This window comes from Scardinius erythrophthalmus (genome assembly GCF_964197995.2).
Source record: "Scardinius erythrophthalmus genome assembly, chromosome: 6".
Taxonomy (NCBI): Eukaryota; Metazoa; Chordata; class Actinopteri; order Cypriniformes; family Leuciscidae; genus Scardinius; species Scardinius erythrophthalmus.
The window spans coordinates 6,859,943-6,872,755 of record NC_138226.1 but is presented as its reverse complement, the minus strand read 5'-3'; the positions used below and the strand labels follow the sequence as shown (position 1 = coordinate 6,872,755).

Here is a 12,813-nt window from a genome sequence, read left to right as displayed (position 1 = left end):
GTTTCCAGTGCCAGAGGATACAAAGCAGCCCCAGAGCATCACCGAGCCCCACCATGCTTAAATGTAGGCAGAGTGTTCATTTCAGCATATTCTTCATTCTTCCTCTAGACATACCGCTGATCCATAGGGCTGAAAAGTACCAGCTTTGTTTTATCGCTCCACAAAACAGAATCCCAAAACTTCTGTGGCTTATTTATATGATTTTGAGCAAATTGGAGCTTTTCTTTGTGCTTTTGGGTCAGTAGTGGTGTGCGTCTTAGAGTTCTGGCATGGAAACGCATGCGTTTAGTACGCGCCTTACTATGCAAAATGAAACCTCAGTGCCTGTTGCCACCAAGTATTCTTGCAGGTCTTTTGCAGTCACTCAAGGTTTTTTTTCTGAACCTGCCTTCTCAGAAATCTGGTTGCAGCCGTTGATAGCTTCCTTTTTCTGCCCCATCCAGGTAGTGTAACCACTGTTCCTTTAACTTTGAACTTGCAAACTTGTCAAACATGACACTCAACAAACCTAAACAAAGAATTAGCCAGTTCAGGTATTTCATGTGTTCTAGCTCAAACACAACTGGTCCAACTAATGAAGCCCTTGATTAGTTGCATCAGATGTGCTTGATACAACATCTGTTTTGCAGATTTGTGCTGTTGTGAGGGATTCTATTCAGGAGGTTGAATAATTTTGAGACTGTCATTAAAAGTTGCATTTTCAGTTAAATTTGCAGAAACCACTTGAAACATTTGTTGTGTTGAGCTATTTCAATTACTCTTGTTTGATTTGTTCATTGCAAACAGCTGTAAGTCTGTAAATTTTGCCAATAAACCTGATTTGTAAATGGGGGTTGAATAATTTCTATTACAACTTATATATATGAGGACGGCCAACATCAATGTAAATGTTAATTTGAAATCCTTAATGCATCAAAATAATTGAACGCAAATAAATTACTAAGGCACGCGAAATTGTGCCATTATCGTAACTTGCGTCACATAGTTAGATGACATTAGGAGTCGGGAGGTTATCATACTGAGCATCTACGATGGCGCAAGCACCTGTAACCCTGGTAGGTGGACATTTCTATACTAACCCTTTAACCTGATTTCCCTTCTCTGTTTGTGATCAGATCATTCTAAGCATTAAACTCCAGGAGAGTTTTCAATCCTATGAACCAGTAAGCGAATGCATTTAAACAATTAGTCCAAAACAGTGGTAATGTAAGAAAACCACAATCACCATGACAAAAACACAATCACCATGATTTTGGAGCCAAGACCAAGACTTTCGACATACCACCTAACTCTACTTCATGACTCAATTGATCTCTCTTTCGATAATAAATAGTCTAAACCTGTGTCAGCAAAAGTTTTGGTCAAATGCATTTTTTGGTGTTGAATCAGCAGAGTGAGAATTCACTATGCAATATGAGTTTCATAGTAAGCACTAAAACTTGTGCTGAATTGTTGTAGGATTGCGCAGGGCTGTTGGGATAGCAGTTAGGCTCCGCCCTCGACCCATCCCGCCCTCTTGGCTTTAGCGGTGCGTATCAGTCCGCTTTACTGACCTGGCTGGACTCCATCCCCTCTGGAGTTCAGCCAGTCCTGAGAAAAAAGAAGAGAGGGATAGAGAGAGAGGTGGAGCAGTGCAATGACCCTTTTCTTCAGGGAGAAGCGGACAGGGAAGGACAGTGAGAGAAAGTGAAAGAGAAACGCACCGTAAGCCAAAAGAATCTTTCAGCCACACAAAGAAACTGTCCTTATAGTGGAGACAAGGTGACTGTTAAAGCTCCATAGCTCTTAAAACATGCCACCATTTCAGTGTGCAGATTACATTAGTGCTGCAAAATGTGTCAAATTTCATCATCTACATCCCTTAAAACTGTCCATAAGTTATATTATGTCCAGTATGTGAGCCGTGCTCACACAAGAGATGCAGGTTCAAGTCATATCTATCTATCTATCTACCTATATTTATTATGGGTGTAACAGCCACCCATTCATTGCGAGTGCCGTATGCTCTAATATGAGCAGTCATTTACGCCGTCATCACCCGGGTCGGTGTTGATAGCGTGTGAGCGCAGGTGAGACCTGATAAGCACATGTCGCTATCTGCATGTTGCAGTAGAGAAAGACAACACATGTGTATTAATATCAGTGTATTGGAATCCGTGAATTATGTCTTAAAGTGACAGCAGCCTAATATTGTTACTCTATTGTTATTAATGTTAATAAACCAACAAAAGACAAGGAAATCACTCACTGCCCTTGACTAAATAGCTTTTGTAACTTTAATAATGATTAATCTTTATTTATTTTATACAGTGAAGATTATGCAAATATGTTGTTTTACATTTGATTACTTTATTCAATTTCTGTCTGAAAACTACTGTTAGAAACCTAAATATCCTGAAAAGCACTGTTTATTGTATTTGTATATTTGCTCTATTGTATTCATTTGTGCTGTTGCTTGTAGTTTGATTATTTGTTTTTATATATCTTTTTTATTTTATTTGACAGTAGTCTGTTTTTCCTGAACATAGCACATACTGAACCGTACCAAGACCGTGACAAACTAAATTGTGAGTAATTAACCTTTACACCACTATAATATATATATATATATATATATATATATATATATATATATATATATATATATATATATATATATATATATATATATATACATACATACATATACATACATATACATATACATATATATATATATATATATATATATATATACACACATGTATACATATATTATATATATATAAAATCAGACTGAAGGAGTTAATAAGGTAGGGCATTTCATGCATTAGCATATGGGTCACGCCCATTCAAGAGCCAAGCTCTGTCCCTGTTCTCTGTTCTTATCTGTAGTGCTGTTTGTGTCTCTCTCTTCCACTTAAGAGCTCATCTATAATTCAGTGCTCTAAATAAAGAGGCAGCGCTGTGATAAAACAGGACTCTGGGAGCACCGGGTGGACTATCCAAGCTTATCGCTGTAGGGCCTGAACCCCAAACACACACACACACACCACACACACAACAACACCACCACCACATAACACACATCACTGGATGCAATATTCTCTCAATATTTTCCAGCTTTCTGATGATATTTAATATATCTATTGATAGGTGTGGATTAAAGGGGGGAATTAGAGGAACCATCAGTTTGAGCTAACAACCCCTTTTGCCAAATAGATTCAAAAGGTTTAATGCAAGAAGTAAAATACAGTAAAAATCCATTTTAAAATAGTCAGGGAATGTTTTCAGTGAATTAAGTGTTTTGAATAAAATCAATGAAATATTTCAAAATGATTAATGAAAATGATTTTAAAAACTAATGACGTAATGCCTAATGCAGTTTATATTAGAGATAAAAATATCTCTCAAGAAAGCGAAGGATCACAAAACTAATGAATTATGTTGTCTTTAAGAAATGGAATTGCCCAATAACAAGTGCTTTAAAATCAAAGTTATTGTGAATATTCAACATATTGCTCAGATACACGAGCATCTTTAGAAGACATTTGTGGTGTAGGAGCCTCAGATGCATACTATATTACACACACACACACACACACACACACAAAAACACACACACACACACACACACACACACACACACACACACACACACACACACACACACACACACACACACACACACACACACACACACACACACACACACACTTCTTACTGCCACCCTCTGAAAGAAAAGCTCGCTCAGTCAGGCTACTTAATATGCAAACAAATCTGTCTTCATAAAGTTCATCATCTCCTGTGTGAATCATGTTCTCAAAGCCTCCTCTTCTTCAGACGACCAGCAATCACACACAAACATCATCTTTATGAAAAAACTAGACCAAAGTTGCTATTAATAATGATACATGGCAGTTCACTTTTTATGATACACATGTGATAGACATAAAATGTTAGATTAAACAATAAAATGAATAGCTTAAATAACCCTTAATTTTACATTATCTTCATGCATTATTTAAATTAGATGAATATAATTATGAAGATCAATCCTATTAAAACTTTATTACTTGCAAAATAAATGTAAATATTTATTTAATATTTAAATTAAAATTTTAAAAAACATATATAAAAAAAAAAAAAAAAACAAGCTGCCAAGGCTTCATTTCTTGTTTTAGTTTAGTTTTATTTGAAGTACTAAAATAAACTAAATTAACTAAGACGTATAAACAAAAATGATAAAACTATATAACTCTCCCATGATAGACTTGTGAGGAACAGACCAAAATGTATATTATTAATACACAATCCTCTCTAGGCCTACCAATCTCTAATCTAAAGTTACCATGAAATCAAAATAGGCAATTCTTGCTTTTAAATAAATGATTTACCTGTGCTCATAATTTTTTGTAAATCATGATGTGTCATATAATCTTTAATCAAATTAACTCTTGTAGCGATACCTCTTCTCTGATGACGTGTTTACTGGCGCGAGGGCGGGACAACCTGTCACTCACATGAGATCGACCAATAGCAAACCACAACCATCCAATCAATTCCCAATGGACAAAATCAAGTCCAGGCCAACATTTTTTATAGTTCAAAGAGTTGTTTCACTCAGATATACATCACAATAGGAAAGAAAGGACTATCGCAACTTCTGCTTCATGCCAACTTTAAACATGGTAAAATGTGTTTAACACACTGTGTGCGTGGCGAGCGCCGTTGTTCTGTAGCTGCCGTTGCATCATCCAAGTGGATGCTGCACACTGGTGGTGGTTGAGGAAATATATGATTGTAAAATGCTTTGGATAGTACATAGTAAAGCACTATATAAATGCATCATTCATTCATGCTTCCATTGGCTAACCACAAACAGATAGCCCAATTTTTTTTTTACGTATGCACAAGCAAGGTGGATGGCCTCGGTTCTCACGCTAGAGATGCACGTTTGAATTTGACTCCCCGTTCCACTGACTCTATCCAATAAAGCTGCAAAAAGCAATGCATCGGATGAAATCGCTATAAAGAGCAGATGCATTTGCATGTTTTTTTTTGGAGAAGGCCGGTTTGGAGCTCAGAGGTGTGGGCGTTTAACAAGTCGCCAACAGCTCATCTTCATTTTCAATTCATTTTCCGCCCTCGTAGCAGGAGATCTGCCCAGCACGTTTGCGAGAGCCAGTACGCTTTCACAAGCCTCCTCTGAGGAAGAGTGTGTATGAGTGAGCGAATTATGTGTGAATGCATGAAAAGGTCATAGCATTACTTGACCAGAATGTGTGTGTGTGTGTGTGTCGTGTGTGTCTAAGAGGCTTTAACACACAAAAACTGTAAGAATAACACACTGAGATGACTCAAGCTCTCAGCAGACACACAGATGCAGACAAACATGCTTGAATGAACTCGCACGCCAGGGCCGCGCAAAGGCCGTCTACAACATAAATAAGACATAAGACAGACAGACACTCAGGATACTCAGACATTCAACCAGTTTGGCATGCAAACAGGACTCTTTTCCTGATGCATTTTCCTCTCTGAAAATTTTAAGACATTCAAATATGAGCATTTTGGCATTCTTTAATATGATTTTTTTGTCTTCTGTGGAACAAAAAGGTAGAAAATTGCATGTATTGATTGGTTTTTCAAAAGCATTATAGAAAACAACACAAAAGTAGTTCAATACAGGGTTGTTATCGTTAACTAAAACAAGAAATAAAGTGTTTTTTTTTTTATTATAGCTGTTGGTGTTACTTAAAAAAGAAAAACCATTATCTAAAAAGAAAACATAAAAAAAAATTATATATATATATATATATATTATTTCAGCTAGCTGCCAAAGCTAAATTAATCTCTTTCATTTACTGTAGTTCAAAGTACTAAAATAACTAAAACTAAATTAACTTAAACTTAAATAATTAAATGTGAGTGCTATGTTCCAGTGCTATATTAGACTTATGATAACAATGTATTACTGTATTATAAAAATACAATTAAATATATATGAATAAATGCTAAATATGTAAAAAAAAAGTATTTATATACTATTATATATACCTACATATATTTATTGATTTTTGTAATATTATTGCATACAGTATACACACAATAAATAACACTATTTTTTCAATACAGTAATGAAAATGAACACTGTGAAGTACATTTAAATGACTTTTTTACAAAAGTTTTGATTTTTTTGCATTATGCTAATGAGAATGAGTAGCAATGCCTGGTATTTTGTATAAATAGCTGCCTCTCCATGTTTAACAGTGTTTTTTTTTTTTTTTCTCAAAAGGAACAGCGCAGACCGCCTAATATCTAATGCTGCTTACATGTCTCACACATGTTGAATAATGCATGAAGCTGCATATGGGGGTTTATTATTGCGTATTTGCTGCTCCGACGCAAGCATCGGACAAATGAAGGCATCGTACAGTAACTACAGTCCACTTCGGCCAAAAACACCAGTGCTGGCTGGGAACGTTATGATCCAAAAACAGCAAGCACGCCTTGTCCACGCGGACTCATTAAACATACGGTATAAAGTACCATTGGTCCCTGCTCAGAGAGCATGTTTACAATCAATACTAATTCAGCATGGAGGGGAACAGGGGAAGAGAGACAGATAGAGAGGGAGAGTGAAAGAGTGGAAAGGCGCCGTTGGCAGTGAGCAGGTCTCCAGGCGAGACTTTCAGCACCATCTGTTTCCTGCTCCTCAGTTCCAGTCTTAAACCAGTCCTACACAAGACTAAAGCCAGCTGAACCAGCCTAGACAGGGTCTAAACCTGCACCCCTTAAACAGGTCATCAAGACAAAACTAAAGTCCTTCAAGTCCACTTCAGTCTCAGACATGAACAGAAAATCTGTTAAATAATCTGCTATCTTCTCCCCCTCCTTCCTTTCTTAAATTATTTACCTTTATTATTTCCTTCCTCATTGCCTGCTTCATTTCCTTCTTTTTTCTCATTCCTGCCCCGTCTCCCTTTCTGTCATTCCGTAAAATTCTTCAATCCTTCATTCTTTATTGTTTCCTTTTTTCATCTTACTGTACATACTTTCCTTTCCTTCCCGTTAAAAGGGATTTACTAAAAAGGTCCAAAACTTTTCACTCTAGCCAAGAGAAAAGCTATTTCCATTGCATTATTGTGTGTGTTCAACATGGCCATAAACCTCTTACTAAGCCTCAGTGTAGTACCAGAGTCCTCAGACTACAGCGGTCTGTGTGTGGCTCTCTGGCCGGGCCAACATGTGTGAGTGTCTGTACACAGATGCCACGCTCTGTCTCTTTTAGCAGGAGCGGAGGGAAACCACATCGGGCTAACCAGTGTGTTTGTGGCTAGCCAGCAATCCACTGCTATTCCACTATTCCAGCTCCAAGAGGAGAGAGCGCACATGCGCACATACACACATACACACACACATGTACACACACACACACATGTACACACACACACACATATACATATATACATATATATATATATACATATATATATATATATATATATATATATATATATATATATATATATATATATATATATATATATATATATATATATATATATATATATATATATATATATATATATATATATGAGATACAGAAACAAATATATATATATGCAAAAGACAGACAGATAAACACACAGACAGACAGACAGACAGACAGACAGACAGACAGACATATAGATAGATAGAACGCCAGACAGACAGACGAAACAACAGATAGCGATAGATGGAACAACAGACAGACAGACAGACAGACAGACAGACAGATAGATAGATAGATAGACAGATAGATAGATAGATAGATAGATAGACAGATAGACAGATAGATAGATAGATAGATAGACAGATAGACAGATAGACAGATAGACAGATAGATAGATAATCTGATGCTATATTTTCCACTGAATGAAACGTTTTTAAAAAGGCCCGAAACACATCTCCAACTCTACAGTGTCACAGAAGCCAATCAGACTTTCTGTGCCCCTGTGAGACACACACACACACACACACAGTCCTACCAGAAGGAATGTGGTTGACTCCAGATGGCTTCAGAAGTTCCAGTGGCTGTTCTTTACTGGGAAGTCCATCTGCGGGAGAGAGAGAAACAATTCCAACTGAGAAATGGCGTGTAGCGCTGAGGATCAGCGAAGCAGACGTCATCAAGATATTCTCTTACGGCTCTGAACACAAACTACATATGCAACATATGGACCATTGCCAGGGAAGACGTCATATTTGTTAAGCAAATGAATGTGAGGGATTGACATGCACTCGCTGTCTTAAAGGTAACAAAACCGTCTCTATTTCATTTCTTTCTAATACATGTTCCTGCTTACTCTTTGTAATCCTTCATCAAAACTGTAATGTCTTGTTTCACATCTAATACAACTTTCATATCAGGTCCCAAATGTTTTTCTCTGTAGTTTCACTCAGGAATTTTTTTTTGGCCATATTTTCAATATTTCATCAGCTAAAAAATCCACACCGAAGCACAAAACCTACTGAATATAAACTCTATGTCTATCTCTCACAGCCACATTTTTATTTGAATCAATTTAGATCTGCCATCTACCCTGAAAAAGGTCCACAGCGCACATGAAATGAACACGCAACAGATTTCCTAAAGCAGGATTTATAATTATGTGAAAAGGCAAAACAACATCAGTAGGCAAGATAACTCAGGGAGAACCAGCTATAAATAGCCGAGATCTCTAAAAGAGGGAGAGGGAGGGGGAGAGAGAGAGAGAGAGAGAGAGAGGCTCAATGCAGAATACATGAGAGCATTAGCATGCACAAACACACACACATACAGTAGCAGAGGGATCATAAAACCTGCACATCTCATATTAATCCACCATAACAAAGGAGAAAGTGTGCATTGGGGGAATCTCATAAAACCCTTTAAGAACAAACCAACAAAAATATTTTCCATTGTGACATTTTCATTAAGACATGTACAGTATGTATGCATGTATATATATATATATATATATATATATATATATATATATATGTGTGTATATACAGTATATGTATATATACAGTATATATATATTTAGTTTTCATTTATAAAAGTTATAAAAAAATATAGTGAATTTAATTATTTAGTTTTTGCTTTCACAATTTCTGCATTAAAAAAAATGCAGTAATCTAAACAACAATCAATAGCTAATTAAATAATAATAATACATATTACTATGGTAAATGGCAATTAAGGTAAATTGACAATGAAATAAAATATTAAATGGTACAAAAATAGGCTTTATTTTCTCAATACTCAATTTACTGGACACTACTGTTCAAAAGTTATGGGTTGGTAAGATTTTTAGCAAAGAAATTAATTATTATATTCAGCAATGACATTAAAGTGATCAGAAGTGACAGTAAAGGGAATAGTAATAATGTAAGTATTTATGTTTCATATAAGAAATGTTATCACAGGAAAAGATTTATAAAAGGACCCAAATAAATACCTTTAAAAATATATTAAAATAGAAAACTAATTTTACATTTGAATAATATTTTACAATATTAGTTTTTTTCTGAATTTTTTATCAAATAAATGCACACTTGGTGAACATACCAGAATCCGACCCCAAACATTTTAACGGTTGTGTATCCTTATTTAAAATTATTTTAAAATTAAATAAAAAAATTAAATGATCGAAATAGTAATTAAAAATATTATATCTTTTTTGAACATGTAAAAAAGAACTCGGTTTGGTGGCATTCCATTAATCTCACAGTAATGAGCTTCAGATGCACTTCACACGAGTGAGCTTCCTGACACACTGACCCCAATGTGTCTCACACCTACTCGCCAAAGACAGACAGTGAATCACAGCCTGAGAGTCAGAGGAAGAGGAATGCGAAGACTTCACAGCGTTTCATTCAACCGACATTCCAGTCACAGTCTGGCCAGCGGCGGCAGGGTCGTTTCCACGGATCAACAGTCGTCAGTTCCTCTGAAAGTGAGACCGGAGGGCTTTACGCGTCAGTTTGCACAGAACACTGCAGAGAGGACAAACAAAAGCCTCGCAAAATCTGGAGGGGTTCAGATTTTGTTGTTGTCTCTTCCAGTTTTCTCCCCCAACATCACTTCTGTAGACGCCCAATCTGTCCTCAAACCTGCCCGGAGCGGCAGAAAGACAGGAAAAACATTCCCACACAACTGACAATCAGATGATGACAAATCAACCCTGCTGTACGGCGGTCGACGGCAACTCTGAACAGCAAAAGTGGATTCTTCATCAAAACACTCAGGAATACTTCGATCTGTTTGGTCTGGTCTGTAGACGACAGAACACACATTTTCTCAGTGTTTTCCCAAAGCGGAGACCATGGCTAACAGCGTTTCCGACAGAACTGTGCTTTTACACCAGGCTCCAAACACCTTCATTTGTCCAACTTACAAACTAAAACTAAAGGAAAAAATATAATATTCTGTAAAATATTTTAGTATAGTTTATGGGGGGGATAAAGAATCAAAAGAAGATCAAAGAAGACCAAAACAAACCATGGTTGGTCAATTTGCATGTCATCCAGGCAGTTTCTACCTATCTACGGTAAGTGGGTTTCTCTTTGTCCAAAATACGCTGCTAATGCCTATGATCAAAAGCCTGGATAGTCCAAAGACTGCCAAAACAGAGACGAGAGCCAATCCTCCAAACTCCCAGCCTCAACTACTATCAACCGATCTGCCTTCATACATCTCGACTTAATCATATCTCTGGATCTCATTGAATGACAGGACCCAAGTGACCTCATCCATTCATGTAATACACACAGCAGCTCAGATAAGAGCTACACTTATCCCTGTGAATTCAGATCAGAACAGAGTGTATCAATCATCCTGCTGATAAGAGCTGTTCCAGAGAAACGTGCACGGAATGCTGCGTGAACACGGTATTCCCAGACTGAGGTGTTCAACAAAACTGAAAATAAAGCTGTATTCAATGATTATTCTGATTAATATACTCATGAATTGCTTCTTCATTACTTATTTAATTAATCAGGTAAAAAAAAAAAGCCTGTGTACATAAAGAAAGTATCCAAAAAAGATCTCCAAAACATGCATATATACATACATACATATATACGTTGCTTTTACAATTACTGCTTTATAATAAAGAGAACCAGTATTAATAAATCGCCAATTTAAAAAAGATCAAAGCATCTGGACGCATTGTATGTAATGTGAATTTAGAGGGACATTTTCACTCTCACAATTTCATTTTTATATTCAAACCCATGAAAATGTATAAATAAATTTACATTACATTTAAAAATAAACATTTTTAAAACATTCAAAAATTATTATTTTAAAATGAAGTAAAAATACACACATACATATACAAACACACACATACACATATTTACATTTACATTTAGTCATTTAACAGACGCTTTTATCCAAAGCGACTTACAGATTAGGACTAAGTTAAGCGAGTCATCATGAAGAGGCAAAAACAACGCAAGAAGTGCTCAAAATACGAAGTTCAGGCATTATTCAGAGTAGCATAAGCCCGGTAAGCGAGGTTTTAAAAGGGAAAGGGAAGTTTTTTTTTTTTTTTTTTTTTTTTTTTTTAAGAAAAAAAGCTGTAAAAAGCTGTAAAAAAAAAACACATATATATATATGTGTGTGTGTATATGTATGTGTGAGTGTGTGTGTGTGTGAGTGTGTGTGTGTGTGTGTGTGTATATATATATATATGTATATGTATATATGTATATGTATGTAGAGAGAGAGAGAGAGAGAGAGAGAGAGAGAGAGAGAGAGAGAGAGAGAGAGAGAGAGAGAGAGAGAGAGAGAGAGAGAGAGAGAGAGAAAGAAATAATGAAATTTTTGGAGTCAATTATTTTGATTAATTTCAATTTTAATGTTTATTGCTGCAGCCCTATCCCGACCCGCACGGCAAAGGATTATGGGATTTCAGTTGACAAGATGAAGACATCTTAGCAGACAAGATGTTACACAACCACTGAACTTGAACACGTCTCGATGCCTTCCTACCTCTGTTTACCGCGCGTGTTTGTTCTCTCCGATACAGGGTGTACGAGTTCAGGCTGGAGGAGCAGGAGGCAGATAAACAAGACAGCCCACAGCATTACCTCGCTCAGCCGTGATTATCCGCCTCTGTAACCCAGCACGCTCCGGCACTGAGCCCCGCTGAGTCCGGAGAGCAAGGAACCCGAGGAACCTGCGGCACATCGGCACACGTACGATGAGCCTCGAGCCGACGAGGATCTATTGAAGGCGCCTAGCGCACAGGCCTCAGGCTTTTAACAAACTTTTGTCTTTCCATGATGCTATTTTCAGCCATCCAGACAGAAGTCATGATTAATACATGCTGCTGCACAGCAAAAATAAAACATTCATGGAAGAGCCCTCCGACGGTGTCCCCTCTGAACAAGGAAGCTTTTTAGATTGTGGCAGCACACCTCCTGCTTTCTCCTCCTGAGAGTGATGTAGATGGGAGGAGGCAGAAAGAGGGGCATTAAAGAGAAGACAGAATAAACAAAGGATGGAAGCTGTTTGTGCTTCCGCCGCACGTTCCTGGGCTCGTCTCGCTGCATGCGCGCTCTATTTTTGGAAGCCTCCCTGGACCAGACAGGAGCAGAGCCTGTACCATCATGGCATTTTAATCAGACCCACAGTGCATCTCCAACTGCACCCCACAACACAGCACTGCAGTTACTTAGGCATGCGTGCATCGAGCATCAAGCACTGCGGTCAGGAGCTCTTCTGCCACGAGTCAAGGGTTAGAGCAACTAGTTATAATGACTTGGTGCATAAATTGTACAAAAGTGTCAAAATCA

At 37.1% G+C, this 12,813-nt stretch overlaps 1 protein-coding gene across 2 annotated transcripts in view; it reads right to left on the bottom strand.

Moving 5' to 3' along the window:
- Window positions 1-12,813, bottom strand: part of hdac4 (histone deacetylase 4) — a 195,460-nt gene that overhangs the window by 115,664 nt on the left and 66,983 nt on the right. For both annotated transcript variants that reach the window (XM_081369248.1, XM_081369249.1), the window contains exon 3: window positions 8,013-8,081. In XM_081369248.1, coding sequence (XP_081225374.1) covers window positions 8,013-8,081 — 69 coding nt within the window. The remainder of the gene's footprint in view (window positions 1-8,012; window positions 8,082-12,813) is intronic.